Source organism: Schistocerca piceifrons, chromosome 5 (assembly GCF_021461385.2).
Source record: "Schistocerca piceifrons isolate TAMUIC-IGC-003096 chromosome 5, iqSchPice1.1, whole genome shotgun sequence".
NCBI classification, from domain to species: Eukaryota; Metazoa; Arthropoda; class Insecta; order Orthoptera; family Acrididae; genus Schistocerca; species Schistocerca piceifrons.
Genome location: NC_060142.1, coordinates 232,195,665 through 232,219,630, shown reverse-complemented (window position 1 = coordinate 232,219,630; position 23,966 = coordinate 232,195,665). Strand labels below are relative to the sequence as shown.

The 23,966-nt window shown below is 39.8% G+C and overlaps 1 protein-coding gene across 2 annotated transcripts in view; it reads right to left on the bottom strand.

Moving 5' to 3' along the window:
* Window positions 1-23,966, bottom strand: part of LOC124798420 (adenylyltransferase and sulfurtransferase MOCS3) — a 200,505-nt gene that overhangs the window by 119,850 nt on the left and 56,689 nt on the right. For both annotated transcript variants that reach the window (XM_047261821.1, XM_047261820.1), the window contains exons 2-3: window positions 19,512-19,606; window positions 7,214-7,316 (exon numbers count right to left, since the gene is read on the bottom strand). In XM_047261821.1, coding sequence (XP_047117777.1) covers window positions 7,214-7,316; window positions 19,512-19,604 — 196 coding nt within the window. In that variant the 5' untranslated portion in view covers window positions 19,605-19,606. The remainder of the gene's footprint in view (window positions 1-7,213; window positions 7,317-19,511; window positions 19,607-23,966) is intronic.

Here is a 23,966-nt window from a genome sequence, read left to right as displayed (position 1 = left end):
GAATTCAATATTCCAAGATCCATAGTACCAAGAGTGTGCCAGAATACCAGATTTCAGGCATTACTTCACACTATGGACAAAGCATGCTGATGGCGACTCTGTAACGGTGTGGGCCATGTTTACATGGAGTGGACTGGGACCCCTGATCAATTGGAAATAGTTATGTTCAGCTAGTCGGACACCATTAGAAGCCACTCATGGACTTCATGTTCCCAAACAATGATGGAACTTTTGTGAATGACAATGCACAATATAAATAGGCCACAATTGTTTGCAACTGGTTTAAAGAACATTCTGGACAATTTGAGCAAATGATTTGGCCATCTAAATTGCCCAACATGAATCCCATTGAACATTTATGGGACATAATTGAGAGGTCACCCTTGCACAAAATCCTGCACCAGCTCAATCATTAATTATGGGAAACTATACAGGCAGCATGACTCAATATTTCAGCAAGGGACTTGCAACAACTTGTTGAGAACAACTTGCTGTGTCAGTGCTATGTCAGGTTGTTGCACTATGCCAAGCAAAAGGAGGTCTGACACAATATTAGGAGGTATCCCATGACTTTTGCCACCTCAGTGTATGTCATGTATCTAGGAAGGGTGAAAGGAGAAAGAAATTTCCTTTTTTTCTTCACAATAAACTTCGTTATTTTGTAACCATTTACAGCAAACTGTACATAGTAATAATAGTAACTAAGGAAACATAATATTTCTGAACTTATAAGTACAAGTCAAGCATTGGTTACATTCATTTTTTTAATTAGTGTCTTCTGCCTGTATGGGTCATTGCTGGAACGTGTTGAACAAATCAGCCATATTAACATTCTGCCACCTTTGAAGGATAAATACTCAAATTTTAATGAACATAATTAGTTGTTTAACTAATTTCTTTATCAGCCTGATACAAGAAAAGGATTGATGGTGTACAGAAGTCGCAGCACAACGAGGCGAAATAGCATGCCCAATTACCAAATCCTGTCTACACTGGAACAATAAATGATTTGTTTTGGCAGAGCACCATTAATTTAGAGAGATTGGAAGGCTACAAAATGAAGATGTAAAATATCGATCTTAACGATTTCCAGAAAAATCAGCACCTACAGTTGCTTACAGAGGACAATATATTTAACTATTAAATTGTATAGAAATAATTGTAAAAAAAATACATCAGTTATTCTTTCAGTTTCTGTAAGGGACACCTAAATCATATAACTGATTGCAGCTTGAACACTTACCTTGCTAGCAGGTGATATCAATTCTGGTGTACTGTGTATGTTGTCTGAAGACTCATGAGAGTTGTAGCATTATGTAATAGTGTAGTCTTGCAAACATTTTCCTTTATTCTTTAAGGGGTGGACCCCAAAAATATTGTCTAATTATGTACCACAAAGGAGTGTAGACTCATGAAGAATCTGCAATATTTACCATGGCCTTAGCACCCTTTGTCCTCTCTGCAGGGATGTACCATCTTTCCTTGTTACAGGGAAGTACCAATTTTCTGGCTGGAATTTAGCTCATACAGGAGAGTCCAAAACAAATGGTAACACTAATGCTGGCAATTCTAGAGTACAAAGAATGTCCTCTATGAGTGTTCCACCATAAGAGACCTGGTGTGGATTGATGATTGCATCAATGTCCTAACGAGTTTCTAGATTAATGTTACTAGAACATAGTTTATTAATTTTTATAGTATTTTGTAGATCTTCTTATTAACAGGTGGCATCTGATAAGGGTTAGAACTGTTCTCTAAAGGCTGGTAACATGAAAATGGTGTAAGTTTTGTGCAAAGGGAATTTGTACTTTTTAGATTTTTCTGATCAGTTATATGGTTGGATCTGAATAACTTTGTAAGCATACTTAACTTAACTATGGCAACATAAGACAACCTTATTCTCATTTTAGTCATACCCAATGAATTTAAGAAGAGGTCTGTGGGAGTGAAGATGGAGGTGTTCATCCTGTAGCAATTGACGAACACCTCTATCCTCTGGCCCACCAGTGAATTACTCTGCACCCCCCCCCCCCTTTCCCCTCCCCACAGATGGGCCCTGTGGCAGGGAGGGGAAGGTCTTTCTTTGGGGACTGTCTTCTATTCGTCTTTGGTTCTAGTAGTCCTAATCTCCCTTTGCTTTTCTTACTTAATCTAATGGGGTACCGTTCTATGGTCCCACAATTCATATTTGAATGGTCCATCAAATGAAGTCTTCTATTTTCGGGTATATTCTAAACCTGTTTTCATAGCTCTGCCTCAGTTGAACCAATGTCCAAATAGCTTCTAGCCGAAATATTTTGTGTAGTTGGTAAGGACATAACATTTATCTAAATAAGAAATCATACCGATCTTCACATTAAAATATTTTGTGTTTGTCAATATGAAGCAAATATTTTTATGTAAATGTGAAAAAGAAATAAATTAACTAAGTACTCAAAAGAAAGAAAGCTTGGTACCTTTAGGATTTTTCCTTTGATGAGCTGGAGTAACACACACACACACACACACACACACACACACACACACAAAAATGCCTATGCCCCTGCATGGTGCCACCTAGACTGACAGTGCCACTGCTATTTTGCGGCAGATAGCTTGGTTGAGGTGGGAGTAGTGTCGTGTGGGGTGGGTGGAGGGAGAGGAATGAGGGAGGCAGGGAGAGGGTCTGCAGGTGGGTGGCCAGAGGCTTGGAGGGAGGTGGCCAGTTTGGTGGCTAGGAATGAGGGAGGAAGGTGTGGCAGGTATATGAGCTGGTACTATTGTAACAGGTAGTGGGAGGCGGCACACACCAAAGATGATTTGGAACATAGATTGGAAAATGGACAGTGGTTTACCTGAGACTGGGACTAAGATAATTACAGGAGTGGAGGATGTGTTGCAAGGATAACTCCCATCTGTGCAGTTCAGAAAAGATGGTGGTGGAGGGGAGAATACAGATGGCTTGAGTTGTGAAGAAGCCGCTGAAACCGAGCATGTTGTGCTAAGCTATGTGCTGTGTCACCAGGGTTAGCTTTGTTCTTGACAACAGTTTAGCAGTGGCCATTCATCCTGGTGGAAAGCTGCTTGGTAGTGATACCAACATAAAAAGGTGTGCACAGGTTGCAGCAGAGTTGGTATATGTCATGGCTGCTTTCACATATGGTCCGGCCTCTGATGGAGGAGGATAAGCCTGTGACAGGACAGGAGTAGGAGGTGCTAGTTGGGTGGATTGGACAGGTCTTGCACCTTGGTCTGCAACAGGGATTATGCCCTTAGACAAGGGGCTGGGAGTGGTAGTAGTGTAGGGTTGGACTATGATGTTGAGAAGGTTGGGTGGGTGATGAAATCCCACATTAGGAGGGATGGGAAAGATCTTGGGTATGATCCTAATTTCAGGGCAGGATGACAGATAATCAAAACTCTGGTGAAAGATATGGTCCAGTTGTTCCAGTCATGGGTGATAATGGTTGACGAGGGGAGCACTCTTTTGTTGCTGATTATTGGGGGTCGAGGGAGGATTAGCTGTGAGCCAAGATATGGCACAGGAACTCTGTCTGTGGGCTAGGTTTGGGGGAGGGGGATTGGCTGTCTGTGAAGGCCTTTGTGAGGCTTTCAGCATACTGAGTAAGGGAGTTCTTGTCATTGCAGATATGTCATCCACCCGAGCAGCTAGGCTGTACAGGAGGGATTTTTTGGTGTGTAAGGGATAGCAGCTGTCAAAATGCAAGGTACTGTTGGTGATTAGAGGGTTTAATGTGGCTGGAGGTCTAGATGGAGCCATCAGAGAGGTGGAGGTCAATGTCCAGGAAGGTGGTGCATTTATTAGAGGGGGGGCAAGGTGAAGTTGATGTGAGAAAAGGCGTTGTTGTTGTTGTTGTTGTGAAGGAATGTGGAGAGCACGTCTTGGTTCTGAGTCCTTCGATGAACCTAAATTAGATTAGGGCTTGGGAGTTTTGAAAGGCTAGGCAGGTTTCCTCTAGATGGCCCGAAAAAGAGGTTGGCACAGGAGGGTGCCAAGCAGGTGCCCATGGCTGTGCTGCAGATTTTTTTGCAAACCTTCACTTTTTTTTGTAAACCTTCAGTTCAAAAGAAAAGTAGTTGTGCATAAGGATGAAGTTGGTAAGGTGTTATACATGCTAAATTCCAACCAGAAAATTGGTACTTCCCTGTAATAAGGAAAGATGGTACTTCCCTGCACAGAAGACAAAGTATGCTAAGACCATAGTAAATATTTACAAACTATCCACGGCTCTACACTTCTTGATGCTACATCAGTAAACATTATTATTAGGGTCCTCCCCTTAAAGGGTAAAAGAAATTTTTGGAAGACCACACTAGTAGATAATGCTACAACTCTCATGAGTCTTCACACAACATACACAGTACACCAGAACTGACGGCACCCCGTAGCAAGATATAGCGTTCAAGTTGCAATCAATTAAGTGTTTCAGGCAACCCTTATGGAAACTGAAAAAATAATGGATTTTTTCCTTTTATTTTTAACAATGATTTATATACAATTCTAATAGCTAAATGTATTGTCCTTTCAGAGTAATTGTAGGTACTGACTTTTCTGAAACTAGTTAAGATCAACATCTTACCTCTTCATTTTGTGGTCTTCCAGTCTCTGTAAATTAATCATGGTCCATCAAAATGAATCATGTGTCAATCCCGTGTCCCCAGAATTTGGCAATTGGAGGTGCTTTCTCACCTCGTTGTGCTGCAACTCCTGTACACTATCAATCCTTTTCTTGTATCAGACTGATAAAGAATTAGTTAAACAACTAATTGAGTTTATAAACACACTTATACTTATCCCTCAAAGTTGGAGTTATTATTACAGAGTGTTAATATGGTTGATTCGCTCAACATATTTCACCAATGACTCATACAGACAGAAGAAACTAATCAAAAGAATAAATTTCGGCGAACGCTCGACTTTTCGTTATGACTTCAAAGATATACTTTATTAGTTAACATTACCATGTAAAATTTACTGTAAGTGGTTACAAAATAACAAAGTTTATCACCAAGAAAAAAAATTTTTTTTTCTCCTTTCACCTTTCCTAGATACTTCACATACACTGAGGTAACACAAAAGTCATGGGATACCTCCTAATATTGTATTGGACCTCCTTCTGCCTGGCATAGTGCAACAACTCCATGTGGCATGGACTCAAAAGTTGTTGGAAGTCTCCTGCAGAGATACTGAGCCATGCTGCCTCTATAGCCAACCATGAGTGGTGATTGTGCCAGTGCAGGATTTTGTGTACAAATTGACTTCTCGATTATGTACAATGACTATCTCTTCCAATGTTCTTTAAACTCTAAACCCAACACTTCACTTCTTGTACACCTTACCAACTATATCCTGACCCACAGCTACTTTTCCTTTTGCATGGCACCCTCCTATGCCAATCTGTTTATTTGGTCACGTAGAAGAAGCCTTCCTAGTCCCCCAAACTCCCAGACCCCAGTCTTGTTCAGATTTACTGATGATATCTTCATGATCTGGACGCAGGGCCATAATACCCTATCCAAATTCCTTCACAACTTCAACATCTTTTCTCCCATCTGTTTCACCTGGTCCTGCTCTACCCAATGTGCCACATATCTGGTAGTTGACCACCTCTTTGATGGCTCCATCCACACCTCTGTCTACATTAAACCCACTAATCACCAACAGTACCTGCATTTCAACAGCTGCCACCCCTTACACACCAAAAAATCCTTCCTGCACAGCCTAGCTGCCTGTAGATGACATATCTGCAGGCTGAGAACTCAGTTGCCCTGTATGTTGAAGGCTTCACAGACACGCAATAACAAGCCCAAATGACCCTCCCCCCCCCCCCCCCCCACACACACACACATGGCCCAAAAACAGATTTCCTCCAATCCTCCCACCACTCCCAAGAATCAGCTCCAAAGGAGTGCTTCCTCCATCACCCAATACCATCCCAGACTGGAACAACTGACCCATATCCTTCACCAGTACTTTATCTCTCATCCTGCCCTGAAATGAGGTACATCTTACCCAAAATCCTTCCCAACCCTCCTAAAGTGAGGTTCCATCCCCAACCCAACCTATACAACATCCCAGTTCACACCTATGTCACTACCACACCAAACCACTTACTGCAGGGTTCAAATCCCTGTGGCAGACCAAGGTGCCCAATCCACCCACCTAGCTTCTTCTACTCCTGTCCTGTCACAGACTTATCCTACCTCATCAGAGGCCAGAACACCTGTGAAAACAGCCATGTCATATACCAACTCTGCTGCAAATTCTGCATAGCTTTTTATGGTGGTATCACCACCATGCAGTTTTCCACCAGGATCAAGGGAAACTGCCAAACTGTTGTCAGGAATAATGTAGTCCGCCTTATGTCACAACATGCAGCTGGGCATGACATGCTCAATTTCAATGGCTGCTTCACAACCTAAGCCATTTGAGTCCCTCCATACACCACCAGCTTCTCTGAACTATGCAGACAGGAGTTATCCTTACAGAATATCCTCCGCTCCCGTAATCATCCTGGCCTCAGTCTCACGGAACCCACTGTCTCCACACTCTCCATTCAACAGTTTCTCCTTCCTCCATCCCATCACACCCGCCCAATTCATGTCCCCATGTCACCTTCAGTGTGTGCTGTTTTCCACCACCTGCTAGACTCCTACCAGCCCATATACCTGTCACTCCTCCCTCCTGCATTCCTAGCCAGCAGACTCACCAACTCGCTTAGAGCTGCTAGCCATTGACTCCCAGTCCCTCCACCTGTCTACTGCCTCGCTCCATTCACCCCACTTGACACTACCTCCACCACAATCAGTCCATCTGCCACAAAATATCATCGGGACTGTCAGTCTACCTGGCATCTTGTAGGGGTACAGTGAGTGTTTGTGTATTTTACTCTAGCTCATCACAGGATAAATCCAAAAGCTAGCAAGTTTTTTTCCTTTTGTGTGCACCTATTGGCAACTCAACACTTCTGCTTTTCAGTGTGTGGTCTCCTTTAATCTACAGCATTTATATTGTACATTTTTGTTAGAATTAAGTCGAAGATTGTGATAAACATACACACAATCACGTGCTCCCCTAACCCCTCGCCATACACTTACACACACGAATGCAGATGCTCCCCCCGCCCCCCTACACACACACACACACACACACACACACACACACACACACACACACACACACACACACACACACCTGTTGTTCATAATTTACCTTTAACTCCAATGCCAGGAACTATTATTTGTCTGCTAAACCTTCCAATTTCTTCATTACTCAGTTTTGTCCCCTCAAAATTCTTCACCATCTCTTCCAGTTGCTAGAACAAACAAAAGCTCCATCAACTGGTTAATAAAACAAAGAAAACAGAAGAAGATAAATGGCACTTAGAATCAGAGATAGTGAATAAATCTGGTTCTTAATAATTAGAAACAGTTACATGTCACTCACTCTCTCTCTCTCTCTCTCTCTCTCTCTCTCTGTGTCTGTGTGTGTGTGTGTGTATTTGTGTGTGTGTGTTCTGATAGCTGAGCTTGTCCACATGTTTTTATCTACTACTCAAAAACTTCATTTTATGAGAAGTGTTGTCTTTTTTCACTTTACTGATCATACCTGCTTTTTAGCTGTTACAGTCTGTTTAACACTGATATGGATACAATGGGACTGTGAAAAATGAAGGAGTCAAGCTACCTTTGAAGCTCAGGTAAGTGAACACCTACAAAGACACTATGCAATAAATAAACAGAAGCAACTGCTTGTTTTTTGATCAAAATGGATGATAGGAAGTGCAAAATGGCAAAGTTGGAATGTCTAGAGAAGGAATTCAAAGCTTTAAAAGAACGAATGGAAAAGATGGATGCTGCTTGTACGCAAATTAAAGAAATGTTTGGAGAAAAGAGAAGCACCTGTATGAATATCAAGAGCACAGAAGCAAAGAAGGGAAAGCTGAGAGTTGGAAGGAATATATAGAAAAGCTATACAAAAAAATACTCAAAGACAATATTATCGAAATACAAGAGGAAGTATGTGAAGATAATATGGAACATATGATACTGCAAGAATAATTTGATAGAGCAATGAAAGTTCTAAGTGGAAACAAGGTACATGGGTAGATGACATTCCCTCAGAATTACTGAGTTTCTTGGAGAATCAACCATGATGAAACTACTTCATGTGGTATGCAATAAATATTAGACAGGGTTCAAGAAGACTGTAATAATTCCAGTTCTAACAAAATGCCAGAGGGGGCAATGTGAATGAGACATGACACTGCAAGAAAAATATGACAGAGAACAGAGACACCTAAGATGAAACAAGGTCCCTCACAATCACTGAGAGCCTTGGGACAACCAGTCATGACAAAACTATTCCTCTGGTATGTGAAATATATGAGAGAGGTGAAATACCTGCAGACTCCAGGAAGAACCTAATAATGCTAATTCCAAAGAAGGGAGGTTCTGAAAGGAGTGAATACTACAGAATCACCAATTAAATAAGTTTTGTTGCAAAATACTGGCATGCATTATTTACAGAAGAAGGCAGCAGTTGGTATTGAGGAAGACCATTTTGCATTCTGGTGTAATGCAGGAACATGTGAGGCAGTACCGACCCGATGATTCATCCTAAAAGATACGATGAAGAAAGGCAAACCTCTGTTCGTCCCATTTGCAGATTTTGGGAAAGCTTTAGATAATGTTAAATTGAATACAGTCTTTGAAATTCTGAAGGTGGTGACTGTTATGGTCTTCAGTCCAAAGGCTGGTTTGATGCAGCTCTCCATGCTACTCTATCCTGTGTAAGCCTCTTCATCTCCAAATAACTACTGATGCCTACATCCTTCCTGTATTCTCTTTTGGTCTCCCTCTACGATTTTTACCCCCCCCCCCCCCCCCCCAATGTCTCAGACTGTATCCTAACACCAGATTTCTTGTTCTAGTGAATTTGCACCACAAATTTTTTTCTCACGAATTCTATTCAATACATCCTCATTAGTTACATGATTTACCCAACCAATCTTCAGAATTCTTCTGTATCACCACATTTCTTGCCTACACTGTTTATTGTCCATGATTCACTTTCATACATGGCTACACTCCATATAAATACTTTCAGAAAGGACTTCCTGACACTTTAATCTATTGCACTTGATGTTAACAAAATTCTCTTCTTCAGAAATGCTTTCCTTGCCATTGCCAGTCTACATTTTATATCCTTCCTACTTCACTCATCAGTTAATTTGCTTCCCAAATAGCAAAACTCATCTTCTACTTTAAGTGTCTCATTTCCTAAGCTGATTCTCTCAGCATCACCTAATTGAATTCAACTACATTCCATTATCGTCATTTTGCTTTTGTTGATGTTCATCTTATATCCTCCTTTCAAGACACTGTCCATTCTGTTCAACTGCTCCTCCAAGTCCTTTGCTGTCTCTGACAGAATTACAATGTCATTGGCAAACCTCAAAGTTTTTATTTCTTCTCCTTGGACTTTAATTTGTACTCAAAATTTTTCTTTTGTTTCCTTTACTGCTTACTCAGTATACAGATTGAATAACAACCCTGTCTCACTCGCTTCTCAATGACTGCTTCACTTTTGTGCTCCTTGACTCTTATAACTGCCTTCTGGTTTCTGTATAATTTTAAATAGCCTTTCGTTCCCTGTACTTTACCCCTGCCACATTTAGATTTCCCTTTCCTTAGCCTATCTTCTATGAGAAGTTGTTGGATCTGTATTGTCTTGAGTGTTCCTACATTTCTCCGGAATCCAAACTGATCTTCCCTGAGGTTGGCTTCTATAAGTTTTTTTATTCTTCTGTAAAGGATTCGTGTTATTAATTTGCAACCACGACTTATTAAACTGATATTTCAGTAATTTTCACACCTGCCAGGCACCTGCTTTCTTTGAAATTGGAATTATTATATTCTTCTTGAAGTCTGAGGGTATTTTGCCTGTCTCATACATCTTGCTCACCAAATGGAAGAGTTCTTGTCACGGCTGGCTCTCCCAAGGCTATCAGTAGCTCTAACGGAATGTTGTCTACACCTACGACCTTGTTTCGACTTTAGTCTTTCGGTGCTTTGTCAAATTTTTCACACAGTATCAGATCTCCCTTCTCATCTTCAACTGAATCCTTTTCCATTTCCAAAATGCTGCCCTCAAGTACATCTCCCTTGTACAGATCCTCTATATACTCCTTCCATCTTTCTGCTTTTCTTTCTTTGCTTAGGACATGTTTTCCATCTGATCTCTTGATATTCATATAGGTGGTTCTCTTTTCTCCTGGTCTTTAACTTTCCTGTAGACAGCATATATCTTACCTCTAATGATATACGCTTCTAAATCCTTACATTTGTACTCTAGCCATTCCTGTTTAGCTGTTTTTCACTTCCTGTTGACCTCATTTTTTAGACGTTTGTATTGCCCATTTTAACCACTTCATTTATTGCAATTTTTATATTTTTTCCTTTCAGCAATTAAATTCAATATCTCTTGTGTTACCCAATGATTTCTACAAGCCCTCATCTTTTTACCTGCTTGATTCTCTACTGCCTTCAGTATTTCATCTCTCAAAGCTACCAATTCTTCTTCTACTGTATTTCATTCCCCTGTTCTTGTGAATCGTTTACTGACACTCCCTCTGAAACTCTCTAAAACCACTGGCTCTTTCAGTTCATCCAGGTCCAATTCCCTTAAATTCCTGCCTTTTTGCAGTTTCTTTAGTTTTAATCTGCAGTTTATAACCAATAAATTGTGAGCAGAATCCACATCTGCTCCTGGAAATGTCTTACAATTTAGAGCCTTGTTTCAAAACCTCTGTTTTACCTTTATTATATAATCAATTTGAAACCATCCAGTGTCTCCAGGTCTCTTCCATGTACACAACCTTCTTTCAAGATTCTTCAACCAAGTGTTTACTATGATTAAATTATGATCTGTGCAAAATTCTACCAGGTGGCTTCCTTTTTCATTCCTTTCCCCCAGTCCATATTCACCTACTACTTTTCCTTCTCTTCTTTTTCCTACTATTGAATTCCAGTCCCCCATTATTATTAAATTTTCGCCTGCTGTAACCATCTGAATAATTTCTTTTGTTTCATCACACATTTCCTCAATCTTCTCCTCATCTGCAGAGCTAGTTAGCACATAAACATGTACTACTGTGGGGGATGGGGGCTTAGTGTCTATTTTAGCTACAATAATGCATTCAGTATGCTGTTCATAGTAGTTTACCCACATTCCAATTTTTTTTATTCATTATCAACCCCTTCCTGCATTTCCCCTGTTTGATTTTGTATTTATAACCTTGTGTTCACCTTGTAACAATACGAGTCAAGATAGATGTAACGGAACTTGAATAGCATATTTGCCTCTATTGGTTACGGTAGAGAGATCGATCTTTCGGTTCTGTCTGTATATTTATATATAATATTGCATGAATAAAGGCTGGGCGAGGGTAAAGCTATCGTTAAAAACGCACGTCGCGCGATTTGTTACGATTTGGTCAGTCATAATAATAATAACATGCTTTTGAATACAATTAAAATATAACGGCGATACCTGTTTAGTGTTATTGGAAATAATATGTAGTAAATTAATGAGTAAGGTAGCCAATCCTACAAGAAACGGTAAAATTGGGCATATCGAGGTGTTTTGCTTTATATCGACGAAGCCGATGGTACGGCGTCATTTTTTCGTTTGCTCTTAGGAATAAACAAGTAAAGAAGTGCTAATTGTGTGTTGTGAAAAAAATATAGGGATGAGTTTTAAATAACTAACTAACTACCCCCCTCCCCCTCCCCTCCCCTCGAAGCATGGACCTTGCCGTTGGTGGGGAGGCTTGCGTGCCTCAGCGATACAGATGGCCGTACCGTAGATGCAACCACAACGGAGGGGTACCTGTTGAGAGGCCAGACAAACGTGTGGTTCCTGAAGAGGGGCAGCAGCCTTTTCAGTAGTTGCAGGGGCAAAAGTCTGGATGATTGACTGATCCGGCCTTGTAACACTAACCAAAACGGCCTTGCTGTGCTGGTACTGCAAACGGCTGAAAGCAAGGGGAAACTACGGCCGTAATTTTTCCTGAGGGCATGCAGCTTTACTGTATGATTAAATGATGATGGCGTCCTCTTGGGTAAAATATTCTGGAGGTAAAATAGTCCCCCATTCGGATCTCCGGGCGGGGACTACTCAAGAGGACGTCGTTATCAGCAGAAAGAAAACTGGCGTTCTACGGATCGGAGCGTGGAATGTCAGATCCCTTAATTGGGCAGGTAAATTAGAAAATTTAAAAAGGGAAATGGATAGGTTAAAGTTAGATGTAGTGGGAATTAGTGAAGTTCGGTGGCAGGAGGAACAAGACTTTTGGTCAGGTAAATACCGGGTTATAAATACAAAATCAAATAGGGGTAACGCACGATTAGGTTTCATAATGAATAAAAAAATAGGAGTGTGGGTAAGCTACTACAAACGGCATAGTGAACGCATTATTGTAGCAAAGATAGACATGAAGCCCACGCCTACTACAGTAGTACAAGTTTATGTGCCAACTAGCTCTGGAGATGATGAAGAAATTGATTAAATGTATGATGAGATAAAAGAAATTATTCAGGTAGTGAAGGGAGAGGAAAATTTAATAGTCATGGGTGACTGGAATTTGAGAGTAGGAAAAGGGAGAGAAGGAAACATAGTAGGTGAATATGGATTGGGGCTAAGAAATGAAAGAGGAAGCCGCCTTGTAGAATTTTGCCGGAGCATAACAATCATAGATAACACTTGGTTCAAGAATCATAAAAGAAGGTTGTATACATGGAAGAACCCTGGAGATACTAAAGGTATCAGATAGATTATATAGTGGTAAGACAGAGATTTAGGAACCAGGTTTTAAATTGTAAGACATTTCCAGGGGCAGATGTGGACTCTGATCACAATCTATTGGTTATGAACTGTAGATTAAAACTGAAGAAACTGCAAAAAGGTGGGAATTTAAGGAGATGGGACCTGGTAAACTGACTAAACCAGAGGTTGTAGAGAGGTTCAGGGAGAGCATAAGGGAGCAATTGACAGGAATGGGGGAAAGAAATACAGTAGAAGAAGAATGGGTAGCTTTGAGGGATGAAATAGTGAAGGCAGCAGACGATCAAGTAGGTAAAAGGACAAGGGCTGGTAGAAATCCTTGGGTAACAGAAGAAATATTGAATTTAATTGATGAAAGGAGAAAATACAAAAATGCAGTAAATGAAGCAGGCAAAAAGGAATACAAATGTCTCAAAAATGAGATCGACAGGAAGTGCAAAATGGCTAAGCAGGCAAATTAAAGAGACCTATGGAGAAAGGAGACCCACTTGCATGAATATCAAGAGCTCTGATGGAAACCCAGGTCTAAGCAAAGAAGGGAAAGTAGAAAGGTGGAAGGAGTATATAGAGGGTCTATACAAGGGCGATGTACTTGAGGACAATATTATGGAAATGGAAGAGGATGTAGATGAAGATGAAATGGGAGATACGATACTGCGTGAAGAGTCTGACAGAGCACTGAAAGACCTGAGTCGAAACAAGGCCCCAGGAGTAGACAACATTCCATTAGAACTACTGACAGCCTTGGGAGAGCCAGTCATGACAAAACTCGACCATCTGGTGAGCAAGACATATGAGACAGGAGAAATACCCTCAGACTTCAAGAAGAATATAATAATTCCAATCCCAAAGAAAGCAGGTGTTGGCAGATGTGAAAATTACCGAACTATCAGTTTAATAAGTCACAGCTGCAAAATACTAACGTGAATTCTTTACAGACAAATGGAAAAAATGGTAGAAGTCGACCTCGGGGAAGATCAGTTTGGATTCCGTAGAAATGTTGGAACACGTGAGGCAATACTGACCTTACGCCTTATCTTAGAAGAAAGATTAAGGAAAGGCAAACCTACGTTTCTAGCATTTGTAGACATAGAGAAAGCTTTTGACAATGTTGACTGGAATAATCTCTTTCAAATTCTAAAGGTTGTAGGAGTAAAATACAGGGAGCGAAAGGCTATTTACAATTTATACAGAAACCAGATGGCAGTTATGAGTCAAGGGGCATGAAAGGGAAGCGGTGGTTGAGAAAGGGGTGAGACAGGGTTGTAGCCTCTCCCCGATGTTATTCAATCTGTATATTGAGCAAGCAGTAAAGGAAACAAAAGGATAATTCGGAGTAGGTATTAAAATCCATGGAGAAGAAAAAAAAATTTGAGGTTTGCTGATGACATTGTAATTGTGTCAGAGACAGCAAAGGACTTGGAAGAGCAGTTGAACGGAATGGACAGTGTTTTGAAAGGAGGATATAAGATGAACATCAACAAAAGCAAAATGAGGATCATGGAATGTAGTCGAATTAAGTCGGGTGATGCTGAGGGAATTAGATTAGGAAATGAGACACTTAAAGTAGTAAAGGAGTTTTGCTATTTGGGAAGAAAAATAACTGATGATGGTCGAAGTAGAGAGGATATAAAATGTAGACTGGCAATGGCAAGGAAAGCGTTTCTGAAGAAGAGAAATTTGTTAACATCGAGTATAGATTTAAGTGTCAGGAAATAGTTTCTGAAAGTATTTGTATGGAGTGTAGCCATGTATGGAAGTGAAACATGGACGATAAATAGTTTGGACAAGAAGAGAATACAAGCTTTTGAAATGTGGTGCTACAGAAGAATGCTGAAGATTAGATTGGTAGATCACGTAACTAATGAGGAGGTATTGAACAGAATAGGGGAGAAGAGGAGTTTGTGGCACAACTTGACAAGAAGAAGGGACCGGTTGGTAGGGCATGTTCTGAGGCATCAAGGGATCACAAATTTAGCATTGGAGGGCAGCGTGGAGGGTAAAAATCGTAGAGGGAGACAAAGAGATGAGTACACTAAGCAGATTCAGAAGGATGTAGGTTGCAGTAAGTACTGGGAGATGAAGAAGCTTGCACAGGATAGAGTAGCATGGAGAGCTGCATCAAACCAGTCTCAGGACTGAAGACCATAACAACAACAACAACATACGACCAGAGTAACAAAAGGACATTTAGTTAACATTTAGTTACACAAAATCGCAGATAGCGAAGTGTGGTCATTAAATTGAGTATACGTACAGGGCGGTCAATTCCGGGGTAAATCTATACGCATCTCACGAGGGACGCGGTATTGAGACCGTTTTTTTTAATTATATCGCGGAGAGCTGGCTCCAATTTATGAAAAGGAGAAAAACGTTAACTTTTACATGAACTCTTAATAATAGCGGACGGGAGAGAAAAGTGTGTAATTGTCTTACACCTAACCAACATTTGTGGAGGGTGGTAGCTGAACTAGAAGAGACAATTACAAAATACTGTATCATTATCATTGACTGTTGGTGTCAAGCAACCAAAACTGTTCATCAAAGGTTTTCGATGGAACTTGGGAGTTAGGGTTCAGACGGTCGCATATAATCTACATGAGTGTGAATGAGTGGTGAATGCAAATTAAAACTGTGAACAAAGTTATGTTAAATAAAACAGAAGAAACAAGACAGTTATTATTCCATAAACTGTAACATTTCTTATCATTGTACGAAACCTTTATAGATGATCTTTATGACAATTTGCTTCGAAGGGATCTCGTTACGAGTTAAGTTTTGGGGACCTGGTCAAGAGAGGGTGGTTCATAGCTGCAGCTATTTTGGAATCAGGTGCTACCGTGACTGTTGTGTGTTGTCAGTGACTTAAGGTTACCATACCTCATGCTCTAAGATTGATGCGCCTTTCCTATAACGGTGCCTCACAGCAACAACGACAATGCCGATGACGAAGGAAGATACGGTAGAACCTGATCTGAAGTCCTGCTCCTCCTGCCACCGAACTTCACTAATTCCCACTGCAACTAACTTTAACCTATCCATTTCCTTTTTTCAATTTTCTAAATCATCTGCCCAATTAAGGTATCTGACATTCCATGCATAGAACGCCACTTTTGTTTCTCCTGATGATGGTGTCCTCCTGGGTAGTCCCCGCCCTGAGATCTGAATGGGGGACTATTTTATCTCTGGGATATTTTATGTAAGATGATGCCATCATCATTTAACAATACAGAAGAGCTGCATGTAGTTTCCCCTTGCTTTCAGCCATTCCCAATACCAGCACAGCAAGGCCATTTTGGTTGATATTACAAAGGCAGTTCAGTCAATCATCCAGACTGTTACTCCTGCAACTACTGCAAAGCCTGCTGCCCCTCTTCAGAAACCACACATTTGTTTGGCCTCTCAACACATACCCCTCCGTTGTGGTTGCAGCTACAGTGTGGCTGCCTGTATCACTGAGGCATGGATGCCTCTCCACCAATGTCAAGGTCTATGGTTCATGAGAGATGCTTATGAAGGTAGTGGGGGTAAAATATGGGAAACAAAAGATTATATACAACATGTACAGAAACCAGACTACAGTTATAAGAATCAAAGGATATGACATGGAAATAGTGCTTAAGAAATGAGTGAGACAGGGTTATAGCTTATCTCTGACATTATTCGGCATATATATTGAACAAGCAGTAAAGGAAATCAAGGAGAAATTTAGAGAGGGAATTAAAGTTCAAGGGGACGAAATAAAGGTTTGATGTTATTCAATGACACTGTAATTCTGTCATAGACAACAAAGGACTGGGAAGAGCAAGTGAATGGCACAGATAGAGTCTTGAGAACAGTTTATAAGATGAAGAGCAACAAAAGTAAAAGTAGGTGTAGTTGCATTAAATAAGGTGATGTGGAAAGCAATTACTTTATGACATGAGACGCTAAAGGTACTAGAAGAGGTCTGACAACTGGGTAGCAAAATATCTGATGATGGCTGAAGCAGAGAGGATATAAATGGCAAATTGTCTAAAAAAATGGTAAAATATGAAATTATTAACATCTAGGAAGGTCATTACTAAAGGTATTTGTGTGGATTCTAGCCTTGCAGAGAGAATAGAACTGTTGAAAGTGGTGCTACAGGAGAATGCTGAAGATTAACCCTTGAGTGGGTGCACCAATGTATAAAGTGCACCATATAAATTAAACAGTTTCTGCATCGGTCACTTGTTTATTTTGCCACTTTGTGTTTTGATAGTTCATACCATCATCTTCAGGCGGATAATTGTTTATTTACATCACTGGTGTTGGTGAAGAGTACAGATGTCTCTATTTATCAACAGTTGCAGCTCTCATAATGCTGTCCCTTATGGATGAAATACAACTGTGAGCTCGTACCTATTGCTTCATTTTTGCTGGAGCTAACACAGTGCTAAGTTGTGCTGTCATTCATCCCAGTGGGCACCAGTAATATAAAATACACAGGGAGCTAGGTGAGAAAAAAATGTACAATCACACAATGAGGCAGCTGTCTACAAGATAAACAGCATTCAAATAAGAGGTTGGCAGTAATCTGATGTAATTGCCTTGTTTAATGCTTTGAGTGGGTCATTTATGTGGGATAGCAACTGTACATGCTATCAGTGACATAATGAAAATTTATTTTATTATTGATTGATTAAACAGTTTAAAAAACAGGAGGTACTGAATCAAACTAGGGGAAAAGAGAAATTTATGGCACAACTTAATTAAAAGAAGGGATCATTTGATAGCACACACACCCTGAGGCATGAAGAAATTGTCAGTTTGGTAATGGTGGGAAGTAAGAGCAAGTGAGTGAGAGAGAGAGAGAGAGAGAGAGAGAGAGAGAGAGAGAGAGAGTGTGTGTGTGTGTGTGTGTGTGTGTGTGTGTGTGTGGGTGGGTGTGTGTGTGGGTGGGTGGGTGGGTGGCATGGGTGGGTGGGTGGGTGGCTGTGGGTGTGGCAGGAGGAGGAGGAGGGGTAAAACCTGTAGAGGGAGACCAAGGGATGAATACAACCATCAGGTTCACACAGATGTAGGTTGCAATAGCTATTTGGAGCTGAATAAGTTTGTACAAGATAGAACAGCATGGAAACCTTCATGAAATCAGCCTTCAGATTGTAGACCACAACAACAACAACAACAACAACACAGACAATTGTAAAAGCTTGTAGATGCTGACCTTTGGAGATCAAATTGGGTTCCAGAGAAATGTATGAACACATGATGCAATACTGAGCCTAAGACCCATCTCAAAGGATAGAATGAAGAAAGGCAATCCTATGTTTGTAGCATGTTTAGATTAGGAAAGCTTTTGACAATGGTGACTGGAATAACTAGTATGAAATTCTAAGGGCAGTGGGGATAAGATACAGGGAGTGAAAGGTTATCTATAACTTGCACAGAAACCAGACTATAGTTGTTAGAGATGTTGGGGGGGGTGGGGGGGGGGGGGGGGGGGGGGGGGGGGGGGAGGAGGGGGGAGCAGAATGGGAGGAAATAGTCAAGAAGAGAATGAGGTAGAGTTATAATATATCCCTTACGTTGTTCAATCTGAGCAGTGAAGGTAATCAAACAGAAAATTACGAAAGATATTTCAGCTCAGTGAAAAGAAATAAGAACTTGAAGATTTGCTGTTGGTATTACAGTTTTGCAAAGGACAACAATGGACTTGGAATATTGAATGAATGTAAGGGGTAGTGTCCTGATAAGATGTTATCACATGCAAATAAACGAAAGTAAAACAACATTAATGGAGCATAGCTGAATTAAATTGTGAAATGCTGGAGGATTCAGATTAGAAAAACACACACTAAAAGTAGAAGATGAGCTTTGCTATTTGTGCAGAAAATTAACTGACAATGCTAAAATAGATTGGATACAAAACGCAGACTGGCAATAGTAAGAAAGGTATTCTTTTTAAACATGTCAGAAATTCTTTTCTGGAAGTGCGTACCTGGAGTGTAGCTGGTAGGGGAGTGAAGTGTGTTTGATAAATAGTACAGATGAGAAGAGAACAGAAGTTTTTGAAATTTAGTGCTACATAAGAATGCCAAAGATGAACAGACTGGATAATTAACGAAGAGATAATGAACTGAATTATGAGAAAAGAAATTTGTTACACAACGTGACTAAAATAAAGTATCAGTTCATAGGAGACATCCTGAGGTACTAGAGAATAATTAATGCTGTAATGGTGGGGAGTGATGATGGTTATTATACCACTTGACTACAATGAGCATGTTCACAATAATGTAAGCCGCAGTAGCTATGCAGAGAAGAAGCCTGAAGAGGATAGATGGGATACAGTGGAAAGCTGCATCAAACCTGTCTTAAGACTTAAGACCACAGCAACAACAAGTACCATAGGCTTGCATCATTCTGTATCCTCTTGAAATTGTGCCCACATGTTTTTCAATTAAGTAGATACAGGGTTGGAAATTGGTAAAAATACAACGAACTGGCAGCAATAGTGGCAATAAAAATAAAGAATTTATTAAAGTAGGAAAAGATAGATTGCCATAACTCACATTAAAAATGCACACACACACACACACACACACACACACACACACACACACACACAGAGAGAGAGAGAGAGAGAGAGGGGCGCACACATTCAAAAGATAGAAATGAAAGATTAAAATATGTAATTTACCACATTCTGCTCAAGTAAATTTAACTGTTTCTCTTTCTGATAGAGTTGTTTCTTCAGTTCTTCAATCTCAGCACGTAGAGAACCTGGATCCATGTCTGAAAAAAAAGAGGCAGAATAATTATAAAACTGTATTGTTCCTACATCTGTTTAAGTAAGTAACTGACTCTACATTTTTTTCTCTGCAAACCACCATGAAGTGCATGGAAGACGGCACTTCCCAATACACCACAGATCAGAGTATTGTATGATAAGTCATGGAGGGAAAACAACAATTGTTTTCACATACCTTGTCTTTTTATTACCATGTTGAAGAGTATATTGCATCATAATATTATAATACTACAAGACAGTGTGTTTGAGAGATATTTTATTGCCATCTACTTCTAAAAGGTGTCTTACCATAAGCTGAAGGTACTTTAGAAATCACTTACTGTATGTTACCTTGTGACTTTGTACAAGACTGCATGTGTGTGTGTCTCTTTATCTGGAAACTGATCCACTACAAAATAAATAGCTGACATATGATATCACTAATCTTATTTAATCCTCTGATATCTCCCACACTTGCTCAGTTTTGTTTCACATTCTTTGTTGTCCTATCAGTATTGATTAACATTATTATTATTTATTATTGTTGTTGTTGTTGTTATTCAGTGTATTTTGTCATTCCTCATTTCACGTAAAAAATGTACTATAATAGTGTGGTAATAGTACAGTAGTCTAAAAAAATGAAACATAAAAAAAATAAGGAAGACTATATTTTTTTCTTTACCTACACAGCTTTAATTTTTCTTTGACTAAACAGCTTAATAAACAAATACCTGCCAAATGGCAAGTTATCGCGATTCAATACTACACAGTAACTCTAGATGGAAATGCAATGGGCAAATAACATTATTATAAATACATTTTCTGATTATCCACATGAAATTGCAATTGCGCTCTCTGAATCATGAAAAATGTCATACATCTATAAGCTTATCTAACACATTTCTGCTTCAACATCTGTGGTGTTCCTGATTCCCAAGTTTCAGTAATTTATCATGTTTTCACATGATCTGATTCTAAATCTGCAAAGTATCCTCAACTATAAGGAAGGAAGGAAGATTAAGGTTTAATGTATTGTAGTTAATGAAGTCATGACAGATGGGGCACAAGGTAAGAAGGCAATCTGATGTGTCCTACAAGCACCAATACCAATTTTTGGGAAACCCTTGGAAATGCTAAATCTGGATGGCCATGGACGGATTTGAATCACCATCCTCCCCAGTCAAATTCAGTGTGCTAACGTCCTCACACACAGTGTTGAAGGAACAGGAGATGTGATTAATCACTGATTCAAACAATAGACAGTCCAGGTTGGAATATCAACAATATTATAAAAAGGACAGATTGCTACTCATGTAAAGACGACAAGTTCAGCTGCACAGAGGCATGGTGAAAACTCAATGTGTCATCTTTGTGGTGACTAGTAACCTATACTTTTCATAATGTTATTAATCACTGATTCAGTCAGCACCAAATGTGAACTGACTTAGTAAACATAAATAAAGTCATTGAGAACTGGAGTTACATTTAGATAAATTAATATTCTGCTCAGTAGAATAAGCATTTCTCAGCAATATTTTGATAAGAAAATAATAAAAGGACTCATAGTTAATTCCTTGCAGTTTGACTACAAGTATTATATCAGCCAGGAAGGAAGGAGCAAAGAGAAAATAGCATGAAATCTCACATCATCTAGAATCTAGTGTGTCATCAAGGAGAGAACAAGTATTCTTGTGGGGGTTGGGTTGTTTGGGGGGAGGAGACCAGACAGTGAGGTCATCGGTCTCATCAGATCAGGGAATTAACTCGGCCATGCCCTTTCAAAGGAACCATCCCGGCATTTACCTGGAGCGATTTAGGGAAATCACGGAAAACCTAAATCAGGATGGCTGGACGTGGGATTGAACCGTCGTCCTCCCGAATGCGAGTCCAGTGTGCTAGCCACTGCGCCACCTCGCTCGGTAAGTATTCTTGTGGTTTAATTCTACAATTAACTATGTCCTATGGTCAGGTGAAAATTTAGAAATAACGTGCTTTCTGTATCTAAAAATGGCATTTATGTTTTGAAGCAGATTTTGGCCAGTGGACTTGTCTAAAATTTTTCCAGTAAGCAAATTCAAACTCTGAAGTTGTTGGCACAAATGACACATGCCACTTGGGTTCTGCGGCAAATGGCAAATGGCTGATTTAGTCAAGGCAACTAGCCTTAGATGAATTTCTTGACCTCCACTATCGAGTTGAGGATTGTAGGGTTTCTGTTAATAAGTCAAGTATGCAATACAGGCAGGAAGCGTGCCGCTAAGATAGCAGAGTATGTGTGGCATGCATATGGGAGTTTTTTTAGTTTAAAGGAATCCCCCCATAGGATCAAAGATGAATTGCCTACAAAAACAAATAAACATCAAGCACAATGTTCTCAGAGAATGCTTGTCCTCCGAGATAGGATATAGAAAAGGTTAATACGATGTTAGTGAACTGTAGGAGCATATAAGGGAAGATCCCAGAATTAGTATTGGTTACTGAAGGTTTTAATACCCAGATAGTATTAGGAATGGAAAGCTGGTTGAAACCAGAAGTGAATAGTACAGGACAGGTTAGTCATCAGTGGTGGCAGTGTATTTATTGTCATTAGTGGTGGGAGAGCATTTGTAGCAGTAAAGAATTTGACAATATCTAGGGAGGTTTTCATGGATTCGCATGTGAATTAATCTGCATGAAGTTAAACATTAAGAATCAAAGGTGGGTCAAAAACAGTAGCTGAATGCTTTTATAGACCGCCTGGTCAGGAGCTGTAGTGGTACAGCACCCCAGAAAGAACTTGCAGAATATCATTAGTAACTTTTCTGATCACACCAATCTAATAGGGAGTGACTTCAACTTTCCAGGTATAGATTAGGAGAGTTATGCAACCAAAACTGGTGCCAGAGACAGGGACTCGGGGGACATAATTGTGAAAATCTTGACTGAAAATTACTTCAATCAGACACTTAGAGAAGCAGTCTGAGAAGGTAACATCTTACACCTCTTAGCGGTAATCAGACCTGAACTCATCAAATCAGTTAACATAGAGGAAAGTATCAGTGATCATATGGCGTGACAGTGACTATGACTACGGGTATGTCAAGGAATATTATGAAAGGTAGGAAAAAATTTTTGCAGTGACAGGACATAAATTGCAGAGTATCTGAGTAGCAAGCATAAAATATTCAGTAATGAGGATGGCGATGTGGAGCACAAATGGAAAAAATTCAAAAGCACAGTTCAATCGCCTTTGACAAATACACTCCAAGCAAGGTCTTGAGGAATGCGAAAGACCTGATGTGGTTTAATAGAGGTTTCAGAAAACTGCTATGTAAAAAAAGAGAGCCTCAGCACAGATTCAACAGAAGTCAAAACTTAGCTGACAAATTAAGAATGAATGAAGCAAAACTTTAACATGTTTTGTCCTTACATAGAATCAGTAAGTGGTTCCAAATCATCTATTCAGTGACTCTGTGACCATACTGACAGTGAAACTAAAGATACCAGAAAGAAGGATGAAGTACTGAATCCTGTCTTCCAAAACTCTTTCACTGCAGTAGATCATAATACAGTTCCTCTTTTCAATCGTCATAAGAACACCAAAATGCCACATAATGAGATAACTGTTCACAGAATAGAAAAGCACTTACATCCACTTAGTAGAAAGGTAAAAGTGTCAGGACCTGACGCGTTACCTGTAAGATTCTACAAAGATTATGTGAAAGAACTTGCTCCCCTTTTAGTAGCAGTTTATCACAGTTAGCTGGAGCAGCAAGGATTACGCTCAAGCTTTGGTCACACCCCTTTAGCACAGTATTTACGCCACTTCCCAATGTCTGACATATCAGTTGGGAAAACTGAGTGGAACAAGGAGCACCTCTGACGATGTCCAGTACAGCTCTGGGTGAAATCATTAGAATGGAAAGATTTCACAGGCCACCACAATACAACACAGAAGATTCACCAGCAGCTACGACATCTGATTGTGAAAGCCTTCATTGTATGGTGCTTGTTTGTTGTTATTTTTATATCAGGAGCTTATGGGCTATTGAAGGTGGTGACATGAAAATTGGAACAAGTGTCCATTGTATCATAAAATATATGGGTGCTGCATTGTAATTTGGTTCAACACTGAACTGTGCCCAGATGGCTTGCTAATGACTATTGTGAGTCAAAGGTCAATTTTGTGATTATGTAATAATAAATGAATATTTTATTCATTGTTGAATAAATAATGTATCAATAATAATTCATTAATAGTAATGAAACAATAATGAATAGGAACACAAAGAAGTGTAGGGACAGAAAGTTGGCTGAAACCAGGTGTAAACAGTAATGAAATTCTTAACTCAGATTGGAATGTATACTGCAGGGACAGAGTGAAGG